Source organism: Xenopus laevis, chromosome 1S (assembly GCF_017654675.1).
Source record: "Xenopus laevis strain J_2021 chromosome 1S, Xenopus_laevis_v10.1, whole genome shotgun sequence".
Classification (NCBI taxonomy): domain Eukaryota; kingdom Metazoa; phylum Chordata; class Amphibia; order Anura; family Pipidae; genus Xenopus; species Xenopus laevis.
Genome location: NC_054372.1, coordinates 81,981,718 through 81,996,521, shown reverse-complemented (window position 1 = coordinate 81,996,521; position 14,804 = coordinate 81,981,718). Strand labels below are relative to the sequence as shown.

General features: G+C 42.0%; 1 protein-coding gene across 2 annotated transcripts in view; it reads right to left on the bottom strand.

Moving 5' to 3' along the window:
- The window catches only part of timm44.S (translocase of inner mitochondrial membrane 44 homolog S homeolog), a 61,358-nt gene extending 60,776 nt beyond the window's left edge, over positions 1 to 582 (bottom strand). Inside the window, exon 1 of one of the 2 annotated variants that reach the window (XM_018237923.2) lies at positions 27 to 582. In XM_018237923.2, coding sequence (XP_018093412.1) covers positions 27 to 56 — 30 coding nt within the window. In that variant the 5' untranslated portion in view covers positions 57 to 582. The remainder of the gene's footprint in view (positions 1 to 26) is intronic. The other variant, NM_001094223.1, reaches the window with a different exon arrangement.
- Between the last annotated feature and the right edge of the window lie 14,222 nt (positions 583 to 14,804).

The following is a 14,804-nucleotide window of genomic DNA, read 5'->3' as shown; positions in this document are numbered from 1 at the left end:
TATATATATATATATATCCCACTCACCCGGTAAGAGTAGCACAAGGCTGCCGCCATCTTGGAGGAGGAACTGACCCACAGAATGACCTTCCCTTGTCACAGACGCATACAGATTATCGTCACCAGTGTTCTGATCTCACTGAAGCAGAATGTGTTTCCCTTCTTCTGGATGTCAAGTTGCGCACGCGTGAAGTGTTGCGGGTGGGGAGAATTTTTACCAAATTTAGGTAAGGTATTATTGGGTTTTGCATCTGACTAAGGAAAGTGCCATGTACGAATTAAAAAATGTTGCACAAAATGGAATAATAGATGCTAATTTAAAGCATTTAATTTACAGAAGCGCAGGTTTCAACGAACTTGCACCGTCCGGCCCATTTATTATAAGCGATGGTGTTATATCAAATAAATTCTAATGCCGGACTATTGCCCAATTCTAAATATGCAGTCAAACGATATTGTGCTCACGATGCGGTTATTAAAGGTAATTGCGATGAATAAATGTGAGTTGCAATTACAAATGGATCTGCAGTGTCACTGCAATTGTTCTCTGCTTGTTGGGTATTGCCAGGCTCAATGTTCCCTCTGAACTTGTGCGCGCTCACACAAATTTTGAAGCCTGCGCACAAAGAATTTTGTGTGAATGTGAAATCGCCAAATGTTGCATTTATTCTGACACGCGCACGCTTTAAAAGTGTGCACACAACTTTACATTGTGTGCAGAAATTACTTTTTTTCCGCACATAGCGAAAAGGAATTAGAGGGAACGTTGGTTTCTGGTGAGGTGACGCAGCTAAGAACCCTCTAATTATAGATTATAGTTATTGTTCGTGCTGTAATTTTCCACAACTTGGTAGACAGAAGTGTTTGCTGGAATCTTTGACCTGTATACAACATTTGCTCTAAAGGAACAGTAACATCAAAAAAATTTATTAGAATACAATGAAGAAAAAACACCTAGACAAATTAAAATTTTGCAAAGTCTTTATTAAGAAATCACTTACCAAAACTCCACTTCCGCTCCACTTCAGAAAAGGTGACAGTACGACCATCCATAGTGCGGCACTGGATTTCTCCTCCCTGGCTAGCTCTCATAGTCTACTGACAGCTAGGGTTGCCACCTTTTAAAAAAATCTCTACCGGCCGGTGGAGGGGCAGGAATAAAAGGGCGGGCTCTGATGCCAGAGGGGGCGGGTTGCGACGATTAACGGGGCAGACCCACAGTGTGCGATTGGTTGGGCGGGTCGTGGCGTCAAAGGGGGAGGGGACACGGCACGCGTTTGGCCTCAAGCCGGCAGCAAAAAGGTTAGTTTGGTTGTTTGGTGTATTACCGGCCCCGGCCTTGGCAGGTGTTTTAGCGGCTAGGCCGGTAAAATACCGGCCGGGCAGCAGGGCTCACAGACATCGCCGATTGTCTCTTCATCTCCTCTGGGCGCGTCTATAAGTGCAGGAGGTGTGAGTCCCGTGGGTGACTGCTGCTTCCCACCGGGCCCCATGATCCTCAGTGGTAGGTCTGAAAGATCACTGTTACTGTATAAGCTGTTCCCATTATTATTTCAGGATATACCTGGGGCCGCTAAAAATTTGATATGGGGGGAAACAGTTCTCTGCAGAGATTCGTTACAATTATTTTGGGGCAACAGCTCTACGGCCAGAGATAAAGTTGGAAGCCAAAGCCAGCAGTAATGGCTGAAATCGTGTCAGTAGGGGGTTAAATGTCTTGTATGAGCTCAATACCCTGTCTGCCATCCTAATACCTATTATTGAGATGGAAGAAACCTGGTATAAGACACATGTTCTTTGCCCAGTATCGCCCACTAATACCTACCACTGAGGATCATGGTATAAAAGCTAATTGTTGCGGGGCCCAAGTGGAAGCAGCAGTCACCCATGGGACTCACTCCTCCTCCGCTGATAGACGCAAGTGACTCAGAGGGGATGAATAGACAATCAGCGATGTCTGTGAGCCCTGCAAGATCTCCCCCGAGGTGCGCCATCCGGGGAGTCCGGGGTCTGCACAAGGATGTTCCGGGCACACAGGATAGGCACAGGCTGTGGGAGCAGAGGAGGATAATGGGCTCCCTGTAGAAGGAGCCGCACACCAGGCACTTCAGCTCTTCATCCAGCTGGGCAGCTTTCCAGCACAGTCCAACATTTTCCTGCTGTCAGTAGACTATGGGAGCTAGCCAAGGAGGAGAAATCCAGCGCCACACTGTGGATGGTCGCCTTTTCTGAAGAGGAGCGGAAGTGGAATTTCGGTAAGTTATTTCTTAATAAAGGCTTTGCAATTTTAAATTTTCATTTGTCTAAAATTTGTTTAAATATTTTTTCATTGTATTCTAACTAATTTTTTAAAACATTTTTTTGATGTTACTATTCCTTTAAGGGTCGGATTGCCACCTACCCAGCGCAGTTTCTGATGCAGATCCTGCAATGCCGCTCCCTCGCCCGATGACCTGTACCTGTCCTGGGGGGAGGCCTCAATACTAGGCCTGTGCAAGAAGCGCAATTGCACTCTCGCAATAGTAAAGCCAAATTTCCAGTTTAAAAACCGTAAAGTTGGCTCTTAAAGATACCAGGAGAGGCTTTTTGCCGCCCCTGGTAACCTATCTGGCGTTGCCGCCTGTGGCAAGTTTTTCAACTAGCCTTATTGGCCCCTGCACCTAGCAACACAAAATGGGTTTAATTTAACCACTACGTCCACGTTTCAGCATTCCCTTTCTCCTCCTAGTGCAGGGGTCCCCAACCTTTTTTACCCGTGAGCCACATTCAAATGTAAAAAGTGTTGGGGAGCAACACAAGTATAAAAAAGTCCCTAGAGGTGCAAAATAAAGGCTGTGATTGGCTATATGGCAGCCCCTATGTGGACTGGCAGCCTACAAGAGGCTCTACTTGTGACTATACTTAGTTTTTATGCAATTAAAATGTGCTACCTAGCCTGAAATTTAAAAATAAGCACCTGCTTTGAGGACACTGAGAGCAACTTCCAAGGGGTTGGAGAGCAACATGTTGCTCATTAGCAACTGGTTGGGGATCACTGCCCTAGTGTACCATCCCAGTGCATGTTGGGTAACATAGATTTTATTAAGCAAATGACTACTGCCAAGGTTAATGTGAAACTACAATACCAAGAATGCAATGGGAGTAGAAAGGCATAGTCTATTTGCTGGAATTCGATTAAAATTTGCAAGTCTATCCTATGCACTCGAACTTATAAATTCAAATTTCCCTGAATCTACCCTAAGGATTAATTATATCTTAGTTGGGATGAAGTACAAGCTACTGTTTTATTATTACACAGAAAAAGGAAATCATTCGTTAAAATTTGGATTATTTGGAGTCTATGGGAGACAGGTTTTCTGAAATTCAGAGCTCCATTGCTGAGACTCCTCACATGCTTGTCTGAAGCTGTAATTTGAGATCACCTTGCTCTAAACCATCCCCCAATCCTCTCACAGGCAATCCCAACAATCAGAAAGCTAGCTGCTACTATTTGTTTCCTTCTTAACATATGCTAATTATAGTTTACACTTCCCAGCAGGACACTGAGACATGGTGGAGAGGGGGTGGGCAGGTAACATCAACAGCCCAATACCTGCTGTTCTGCTTTGTGTCAATAGTAGGCACTAAGGGCAGCAGCACATAAGTTTGGATTTGTGGGATGCCCAATACATATAAGTGTACCCCAAGCACGTGGCGTATACAGGCCCCAAAATGAAGACCCCCCCCCCATATGGTTGGTCTTTTCAAGTACTGCAAAATCAACACATTTACATCACTGGGGGGGAAAAAGTAGAAAAAAATGAGTTCAACCCAAAAAAACATATTTTTGGAAAGTACACATTCCTGCAAATCCAAATTGGGTATGCATGTCTTTGTACTCCAAAGCACCAAGTCACAAGCCTTTCCTAAATTTGGTGATTTTGGTGACATTTAAGTACTACTTGAAAGAGCAAAAGTGGAATGTCATATATTGGGTTTAGTTCCCCTTTAAAAAGTGTGATCTCATATATTGGGCTTTGTTGCCCTTTAAAAAGGTGGGATGTCATATATTGGGCTTAGTTCCCCTTTAAAAAGTGTGATCTCGTATATTGGGCTTAGTTGCCCTTTAAAAAGTGGGATGTCAGATATTGGGTTTAGTTGCCCTTTAAAAAGTGGCATTTCATATATTGGGTTTAGTTGCCCTTTAAAAAGTGGGATGTTATATATTGGGCTTAGTTGCCCTTTAAAAAGTGGAATGTCATATATTGGGTTTAATTCCCCTTTAAAAAGTGTGATCTTGTATATTGGGCTTAGTTGCCCTTTAAAAAGTGGGATGTGCTATATTTGGCTTAGTTCCCCTTTAAAAAGTGGGATGTCCTATATTGGGTTTAGTTCCCCTTTAAAAAGTGGGATGTCCTATATTGGGTTTAGTTCCCCTTTAAAACGTGTGATCTCATATATTGGTCTTAGTTGCCCTTTAATAAGTGGGATGTCAGATATTGGGCTTAGTTCCCCTAAAAAAATTGTGATTTTGTATATTGGGCTTAGTTGCCTTTTAAAATGTGGGATGTCAGATATTGGGCTTAGTTCCCCTTTAAAAAGTGTGATCTCGTATATTGGGCTTAGTTGCCCTTTAAAAAGTGGGATGTCAGATATTGGGTTTAGTTGCCCTTTAAAAAGTGGCATTTCATATATTGGGTTTAGTTGCCCTTTAAAAAGTGGGATGTTATATATTGGGCTTAGTTGCCCTTTAAAAAGTGGAATGTCATATATTGGGTTTAATTCCCCTTTAAAAAGTGTGATCTTGTATATTGGGCTTAGTTGCCCTTTAAAAAGTGGGATGTGCTATATTTGGCTTAGTTCCCCTTTAAAAAGTGGGATGTCCTATATTGGGTTTAGTTCCCCTTTAAAAAGTGGGATGTCCTATATTGGGTTTAGTTCCCCTTTAAAACGTGTGATCTCATATATTGGTCTTAGTTGCCCTTTAATAAGTGGGATGTCAGATATTGGGCTTAGTTCCCCTAAAAAAATTGTGATTTTGTATATTGGGCTTAGTTGCCTTTTAAAATGTGGGATGTCAGATATTGGGTTTAGTTGCCCTTTAAAAAGTGGGATTTCATATATTGGGTTTAGTTGCCCTTTAAAAAGTGGGATGTTATATATTGGGCTTAGTTGCCCTTTAAAAAGTGTGATCTCGTATATTGGGCTTAGTTGCCCTTTAAAAAGTGGGATGTCATATATTTGGATTAGTTCCCCTGTAAAAAGTGGATTGTCCTATATTGGGTTTAGTTCCCCTTTAAAAAGTGGGATGTCCTATATTGGGTTTAGTTCCCTTTTAAAAAGTGTGATCTCATATATTGGGTTTAGTTCCCCTTTAAAAAGTGTGATCTCGTATATTGGGTTTAGTTCCCCTTTAAAAAGTGGCTTGTCATATATTGGGCTTAGTTGCCCTTTACAAAACATTAATTAAAAAAAAGGAGATGTTACAGGTTTTGAACTCAAGACCTGCAGCTTTCAAGTCACGCAACTTAACCATTATGCTACAATAGAGCTCAGTGCTAGACATGAGAAGTTTGCACACCAGAAGGATCTCTCTCTGCAATACGTTCTTTCTTATGACGTAAGTGTTCTATGCGACACCTGGTGTCTGTTTAAAGAATTGCAGTTCAAGGAAACGAAGTGGAAATCTTTCTGCTTCGTCAAGGCAGCGCGAGGATCTTCATTCAGTGCGAATAGCGCGCCTATCCAGCTTAGTTACAGCGCGCCAAACGTACAAACCAGGCTGGCTGCATCTGTATGCTGAGCACCACATCCTATACAAGGTTTAAGTGAAATCTTTGTATATTTACATGGTGTTTGAGAAAAATGTTCCTTTAGCATTGGTAACAACTCATAAGTTTTTGTTTTAGGAGAAGCTGGTGCAGTGAGTGAGCAAATGACTGCAAATGTTTTAGGGCCAACGACAGTCAGCAGCATTGCCCTTCTCTGCTCGGGGTTATCTATAGTGTTTGCTTCTAGAAAATAGGAAAGTCTTTCTGCATGAGTGCCAAGAAGCAGGGTCACTTACATCAAATTCCTCCATGTGTCTCAGGGCAGCCATCTCTGCAGTGGATCTGTAGTTTCTCCTGAGAGTGGTTCCTTTTCTGCACTTATCCTATGCTGCTGCTGCTGCTGCTCTATTCAAACAGCAGAATTGTAATCCATGTTGCCATAAACAAAGTGTTATGTTCACCTTAAAAGTGGAAGTTTTGCAGGATTCACTGGTTATTGCTAAACAACTGGTTTATTAGAGCTCCAACATGGCTAACTTTGTACATATATTTCAAGAAGGAAGTATATTAAACCATAGAGAGCAAAAGAGAAAATGAAGCTACAAAACCACACACACTAGCAGAAAGAATACATATCAATGAAAGAACATTTTGACAATCAGCTAATCACATTAGAATGTATTTAATATTTTTTTCTGTTAATCACAGTGTTTCTTATCTAACTAAATTGTAAGGCTACAATTTTGTGACATAAAAAAGCAAATGTATTGTAGGCCAATTATCCTTATACAGGCCCAGATTTGTAGCGAGGCCACATAGGACCGGGCCTGGGGCGGGTGCCCGGGGTGCCCGCCCAGCAAATCCAGCACTGTCCTTATATTATGGAACCGGTATATCTAGCAATTTGATTTGCTGTCCAGATGACTACAAAATCTCTGAGCAGGCAGACAAAAATGCTTAGAACTGGGCATGTTAGGTCATATTTGCTGAAAATGCCTTTCAAATGAAAGGGAAATGATTCTGAGCACCAACTCCCAATGTTGCAAATGCTGCCATCTGACAAAAGAATGGTAAGCTGTAGAAATACATTTAATTTTTCTATATAGATACTCCCTTGCTTTTCAGCTTGTTTATTAATGACCTGGAGATGGGCATTGAAAGTTCTGTTTCTATTTTTGCAGATGATACTAAATTGTGCAGAACTATGGGTTCCATTGCAGGATGCTGCCACTTTGCAGAGTAATTTGTCTAAATTGGGAAACTAGGCAGCTAACTGGAAAATGAGGTTCAATGTTGATAAATGCAAGGTTATGCACTTTGGCAAAAATAATATAAATGCAAGTTATACACTAAATGGCAGTGATTTGGGAGTTTCCTTAAATGAGAAGGATATTGGGGTTTTTGTAGATAAGGGAAAATTACTACATACTTACCGTGATTTTCCTTTCCTGGCCACTAACCATGTCAGCTACGCCTGGGTAAGCCGCTCCCTGCGCTCCATACAGAAGGATCCACCCCCAATAAACTTTAAATAGCCCCACAGCCCAGTACCTGGTGTCTAGTATCAAGCTGTCTATTACTTAAAAGGGGTGGGTGAGCAACTTGCTGACATGGTTAGTGGCCAGGAAAGGAAAATCACGGTAAGTATGTAGTAATTTTCCCTTTTCCCTGGCCACACCATGTCAGCTACGCCTGGGAAGTACCCAAGCGAATTGGGCGGGCAATAATAATTATTCTCCTGACACTCCGAATGTTGCAAGTATTTGTTTATTCTTGTATTGATACAGATTGTAGAACATTTCTACCAAACTGGGATCTTGCTGAGTTAGCCACATCCACTTTATAGAGGGATATGAATGTGTGCAGAGATGACCAAGAAGCTGGCCTACAAACCACTTCCATTGGTGTGCCCATGTTCACTGCCCATGAAGCCGAAATGCCTCATGTAGAGTGAGTCCTTACTTGTAGCGGACTTGCTTTGCCCATTAAGGAATAAGCCTTCTTGATGATAATCGTTATCCATCTAGCCAAGGTACTTTTGGATGCTGCTAAACCCTTCCTATTACCTCCTGGAATGACAAACAGTCTATCCATCTTTCTAATGCTTAGCCCTTGTGACATATTCTTTCAGACATCTTACCGGATTCAGATTTTTTAGTCTGGGATCTTCCTTGTCTAAGGAGGGAAGATTTAACTCATCTTCTTTGTGGAATGAGGATATAACCTTTGGTTTGAAGTCTGGTATAAATTTAATAACTACTCTATCCGGATTGGAATATCGGATTGGAAGAATCATGAGCCAGGGATTGGAGTTCTCCTACCCTCTTGGCTGAAGTGATAGCTAATAAGAAAATGCTTTAAGTGTTAGATGTCCTGTAGAGGTTCAAAGGGAGCTTCCGATATAATTCCCAAGACTGAGGGCAGATCCCACTGGGGGACAACACTTTCTTTTAATTGGAACCAATCTTTTGGTAGCCTTGAAGAACCTCTCTATCAGTGGATGATGGGCCCATCTAACCCCTAAAATGGATGATAAGGCTGATACTTGGACCTTTAGAGTTGAAGGGCTGAATCCTTTATTCAAGCCAGACTGAAGAAACCCCAAAATTTGTGCCACAGAATTGGGTTGTTCTTTAATCTTTTTGGCTCTACACCAGAGTTGAAATTTCTCCCAAATCTTCCAATACCTGGCATTGGTTGAGTTTTTTCTTGAATTGAGAAGAGTATTTATTACCTCTTCTGATAGCTCCCATGACCTGAGTTTTTGCCGCTCAGTCTCCAAACCATCAAGCTCAAGTCTGAGGGATTCGGATGATACATCCCTGCTTGGTGTAGTAGATTCTCTATTCCTGGAAGTCTCTATGGATGATCTATCACCAGCCCCTGTAGGATTGTAAACCAGGGCCTGCGAGGCCAAAGGGAAAAATTTCTATCACCTCCACTTTTTCCGCTATGATCTCCTAAAGGATTTACGGAATTAGGGGAATTGGCGGGAATATGTAAACTAGAGGAAAGTTCCATCTCTGAGCCAGGGCATCTGTTGCTTCTGCCCCTTCTTCTTTTCTTCTGGAAAAGTATCTGTGACACTTGGTATTCCTCTCTGTTGCCATGATGTCTATTGAGGGAGATCCCCATCTTCTTACTATGGAGAGGAATATGTCCTGATTTTTTCTGCTTAGGAAGTCTGCGGTTTTGTTTTGTGGACCTGGAATATGTATGGCTGTTATGTCCACTAAGTGAAGTTCTGCCCACTGAAAGAGAGGGGACACCTCCTTCAACATGGAGATGCTTTTTGTGCCTCCCTGTTTCCGAATATAGGCTACTGTTGTCACATTGTCTGAGTGTATCTTTACATTTCTTCATTGTATCTTTCCCTGAAAGAACTGAAGTGCCTGGAATACCGCTCTTGCTTCTAAGATGTTTGATGGCAGATCTCCTAAGGGAATTTGCCACTTCTTGTGTTACTTGTTGTCCAAGGACTGCCCCCCAGCCTATTCCCGAGGCGTCTGTGGTTAGGGTTAACCAAAGTTCTGAAAATAAGACTGTTCCTCTGTTTAGTCTTCCTGGATCTAGCCACCATCTTAATTCTTTCTTTACATTTTCTTTGATAATGATTTGTTGATCCAGACTCTGTCTTTTCCACTGCTTGAGAAATGATATCTGGGGAATTCTCGTGTGCCATTGGGCCCAAGGTAACAGACCTATTGAGGCCGACATGGAGCCCAACATTGACATAAATTGGCGTGCTGGAATTTTCCTCTTTTCCAGACATGTCCTCACCTGAATTGCTAGTTTCTTCTGTATTTCCTGAGAGAGAGCTATTGGATTTCTTGGAATATCTATCCAAGCTCCTAAGTATTGGAGGGACTGGGTTGGCTTCAATTGACTCTTTCGAGGATTCAGACACCAACCATGGGAATTTAGTTGATTGATAACTATCTGCAAATCCCCTAACAATTTGTCCCTGGATTGAGCCGCAATCAAAAGGTCATCCAAATAGTGGAATATCCTTATTCCTTTCAATCTTAGGTGGGCAATTAGGGTTACGATTATCTTTGAGAAAACTCTGGGAGCCGCTGAGAGACCGAAAGGCAGGCGGTGAATTGATAATGTTTCTCCTGAACGGCAAACCTCAGGAATTTGAAGTGTCTGGGATATATTGGAATATGATGGTATGCATCCTGGATGTCTATGCTGCATAGCCAATCTCCTGTGGACAGGGAGTTTTTTACTTGAGGATAGTGACTCCATCTTGAACTTTTTTACTTGTAAATATGTGTTGATTTTCTTGAGATCCAGAATAGGTCTCCATTTTCCGGAAGGTTTCTTTACTAAAAAGAAGATGGAATAAATTCCTTTGCCTTTTTCTTCCTCTGGGACTGGGGAAATGACTTCTTGTGACTTCTTGTGTCAGAAGATCCTGAATGCAATCCACAAGACTTTTCTTATTCTCTTGAGGATTTGGGGAACAAATGAAGAAATTTTCTCTGATGGGTTCTATGAACTCTAGTCTGTAACGTAGACTTATGGTCTCCAGAACCCACTAGTCTCTGATCGATTCCGCCCAAGAATTTTGGAACTCCACTAATCTGCCTCCTATACAAAACCCCTGGGCTGGCAGACCGTCAGAATTGCTTCTTAGGAAGGGGAAGATTCTTCCCTCTAGTCTGTCTGAAAAGTCCTGACTGGCCTCCTCTCCTATGTGACTGTCTTAGAGTCTCAGGTCTGTTAAGAAAGGACCGATTGTCTGAAGTGTTCCTTCAGGCTCTGAAGGCATTTCCCCCTCTGCCTGATTGTTTAAATGTATATATCCTCTTTTTGGATTGTGGCAAAAACTGGCTTTTGCCCCCTGAAGTTTTGTTGGAAATTAATTCTTCCAACTTCTTCCCAAATAGTATTTGGCCTTGAAAGGGTAGGTGACACAGAGCCATTTTGGAGGCTGTGTCTGCTTCCCAGGGCCTTAACCACAACGCTCTTCTGCTACATACCGATAAGGCCATGGATCTTGAAGCTAGTCTGGTGATATCTACAGCTGCATTAGTGAGGAAGGCTGCTGCTAGTTTTAGTTCCACCAATCCTTCAAGGATATCATTCCTCTCTCTTCCTGCTCTGAGAGCCTGTTCTACGTTTTCAATCCAGACTTCTAGGGCTTTAGCCACCGAGATACTTGCCATTGCTGGTTTACAAATTTCCCCTGCATTTGTAAAAGCCCTCTTTAATTCAGCTTCCATTCTTCTATCCATGGGATTCTGAAGAGTGGCTACGTCATCAATTGGAAGAGCCATACGTTTTGAGAGATGAACTACAGGGGCATCTACCAGAGGGACTTTGCATAAGTCCTTTACGTCCTCCTCCTTAAACGGATAGTACTTGAGGAATCTTTTTTGTACTGAGACTCACCTAGACATCTGTTCCCATTCTGACTGTAGCAATCATTTGACCTCTTCATGGATAGGGAAATGGTCTGCTGATCTTTTGACTGATGGTAAAAATACCGATTTGGCTGGTGTGGGTTCTGAATCCTTAAGAGACAATGCTTCTCTTACTGCTCTGATAAGAGGAGCAATAATGGAGGTATCTAGGGAAGAGGAGTAATCCTCTTCTTCCTCCCAACTTTCGCTTTCAGGTGAATCTTCTCCCGGAACTAACCCACTTGGTCCGGCCTCCTCGTTATCTGACATCTGCCACTCAAAGGCTGTTGGTTGTTTAAAGGATTTTAACTCTTCCCTTACTGTTGTCTTGAATACTTTTATGGCAAAACTATAGATAGCATGCAGAGACAATGTTATGATAGATGATCTCTTTAACCTTTTAAATGCAGTAAATTGTAGAATCTACGTTTTGTGGAAAAGTCTCTTGAAATGGCACAGAACGTAGATTCTACGTTCTACAGCATTAAAGGGTTTGGGAACGGAGGAGTGGCTTTTAAAGCCACTCACTCTGTTCATTCATGTACCCCAGAACCTACACAGAATTAGAGTGCTCACCTGAACGTAATTACCCTCTCGGGTGCCGGGTGCTAAACAGTCCACAGGACCTCCTGCTCAAGGTCCAAATAACTCGAACATCCAAAGAAAACTGTAGCACACCGATCAAACTTGTCTTGTGAAGAAAAGTGTTTTTATTGGCTCACGGCAGACATAAAGTTTGGCAACGTTTCGGGCCACGCAGGGCCCTTTATCAAGCCTTGATAAAGGGCCCTGCGTGGCCCGAAACGTTGCCAAACTTTATGTCTGCCGTGAGCCAATAAAAACACTTTTCTTCACAAGACAAGTTTGATCGGTGTGCTACAGTTTTCTTTGGATGTTCGAGTACCCCAGAACCTAGGCAGTGAGCACACATTCACAGCACTCACACACACTTGCACATGCACACAACATGCAATTTGCCAATTGTATACACACATAATACACTTACACTATTTTGTGTCTGTTTTTTTATCGCATTGTCTGTTTTTTTTGCCTGAAAAAACTGTTTTATTGCCATTGTGAATAGCATATTTGCCAATTGCACTGCGCAATACCTTTTGTATGTTATTTCGGTGATTATATTGCAATTTTGGTGATTTTGGTCCATTTTTAGTAATTTTATTGCATGTTTAGGCATTTTTTTAAATTTTTAGCTTTGCATTGGTGGTGTTCGATTATTTCTGTCATGCTAAAATATTCAAACTCTGATTCTGACTGGTGATTACACTAGGCAAAAAAAAGCATTAATTTTTGTGGTTTTGTTGGATTTAAGTGATTTTATACCATTCTAATCTGTTCTGTTACTTCACTTTGACCATGGAAATTGTGTCTACAATATATCCATTTGGGGGTCTCAGTGTGTGACATAGTTTGGTAAATCTATGCATATTGGGCATCAACCTGTTTAGTAGACCCCTGGTGTTCATGTTTAGGATGCCTTTTACTGGTACATTGCGAAATGTGGGGTATATAATGGGGTAAAATGCAAGTAAAACTGTTATGTTTAGCATAGCTTTGCAGTTTGGTAGTTTGCAGTAGAAAGATGTAATTACCTGCTTGAGATTCATCAGAATGTGTACTTCTGGGTCTCCATACTTTTAGGGGGTCTTATGGTGCATAATACACATGTATGTACTATTTTCATTTGGGGGTCTATGTATGGGGCCCACCCAAAAACCTTAGACCAGGGGCCCACCAAAGAACCATAGACCAGGGGCCCACTCTCAGTACTATTATTATTCTTCTCCTCACTCAACCTATAGTCTCCTATTCTCTATTCTTTACATACTATAATCTATTATTCCATCTATTTAGCCTCTTTGTTCTCAAAAAGAAATATGAAATGGCCATGAAATAGGCCAAATCTTTAGCAGTACAAGGGCCCCCCTGACACCTGGGCCCACCGGGAGTTTTCCTGGTATCCCGGTGGGCCAGTCCGACGCTGCATATTTAGGATGCCTTTTGCTGGTATGTTACAAAATGTGGAGTATATAATGGGGTATTATGCAAAAAAAGCGTTATGTTTACCAACATAAAATAACCAAAGCTACACTACAGCGGTAGACAACCTTCCCCAAATTACAAATTGTATGAGGCCCGAAGGCTCAGACAGGGGTAGCGGACCAAGGAGGAAACACAGTCTCACCAGATCGAGGTATCCAAGGGGTTAAGAGTTAGGTTCAGGCAATAAGGTCGGTACAGGCGGCAAAGGTTCAATACAAGGTATAATCAGGCAAGGTCAAGATCAGGATCAGATAACAGAAGAATATAGCACACCCAGGAACTCACTAAGTGGAACCTATTGTAGGGCATAGTCTGGAGTGCTCTGGCGCCTTAAATAGCCCTTCATTGGTGCCAAAAACGTACCTGTTGATGTCATCACGCTGGCGTCTTTGTGCTGGCATCTAGATGATGACGTCACTAAACTGCGCCCAGGACGATCCACATGGAAGGAAGAGGTGCCGCCATCTTGGGACGGAATGCAGCCATGCTGGTAAGCCTTCCTTACACAAATAAGTCTAATGGGTTGCCCTGTTAGTAAATGGGTTTCCTGTAGGCACAGTACGGTTGTTTTTGCTTGTTTTGCCCAATGTAGTAATTGTGACCTTTTGTTGGGGCTATTTAGGGTTGATATTGTTACCACCATTTTTGTGATGTAGGTTTGTTGCTATTGCAAAGTACAGGATGAACACCCCAAACAAAGTTATGTGCAAAGGTACTAGCAAACAGACTAAAAAAGATTTTAGCAAACATCATACATAAAGACCAATCATGCTTTACTATGGGAAGAAAGGGAGTGGACAACACCAGGAAAATGATATCCCTCATAGAAAAAGTTACACACCAAAAAACCTCAACAATCTTACTAGCTCTTGACACCGAAAAGGCCTTCGACAGCGTACATTGGCTATATATAGTGGAAACTTTGCAAGCAATTTGATTCCAAGGAAAAATATTTCATTCTATACTGGCGCTATACTCCAAACCAAGTCAATAACATGGGATTCCTATCACAACCCTTCCAAATCACTAACGGGACAATACAAGGATGCCCGCTATCTCTACTAATATTTAATTTAATTTTGGAGCCACTAGCTAAAACGATTAGAGATATTCCAGAAGATATTATTAGGAAAGTGGATAGGGTAATCTATCATCCAGATCGTTATAACCGAATAATTTGCTGTCTACCTGGTGCTGCAGTTCGACATGTGGTTGATCGGGTATATCGAGTTTAGAGAACAGCGGGAGCTTAGGGAGCTAAATGCATGGCTCAAGTCTTGGTGTAGGAAGGAAGTGTTTGGGTTCCTAGAGCACTGGGCTGATTTTTTCCTTGGGGTACAACCTATACATTCGTGACTGTTTGCCCCTCAATGGAAGGGGGTCAACTGTGCTATGGGAAAGAATGGCTAAGAGGTTGGCAAAGTGGGATGAAACATGTTACAGGACTGTGAATTTAAATGGTTACAGCCTTTTTAGGAGGGACAGAGAGATTAAAAAGGGTGGAGGAGTGTGTTTGTATGTAAAACCTGAATTAAAGCCATGCACTAAAGAAATAACCATTGCTGGCACTGGTGAGTGAGTGC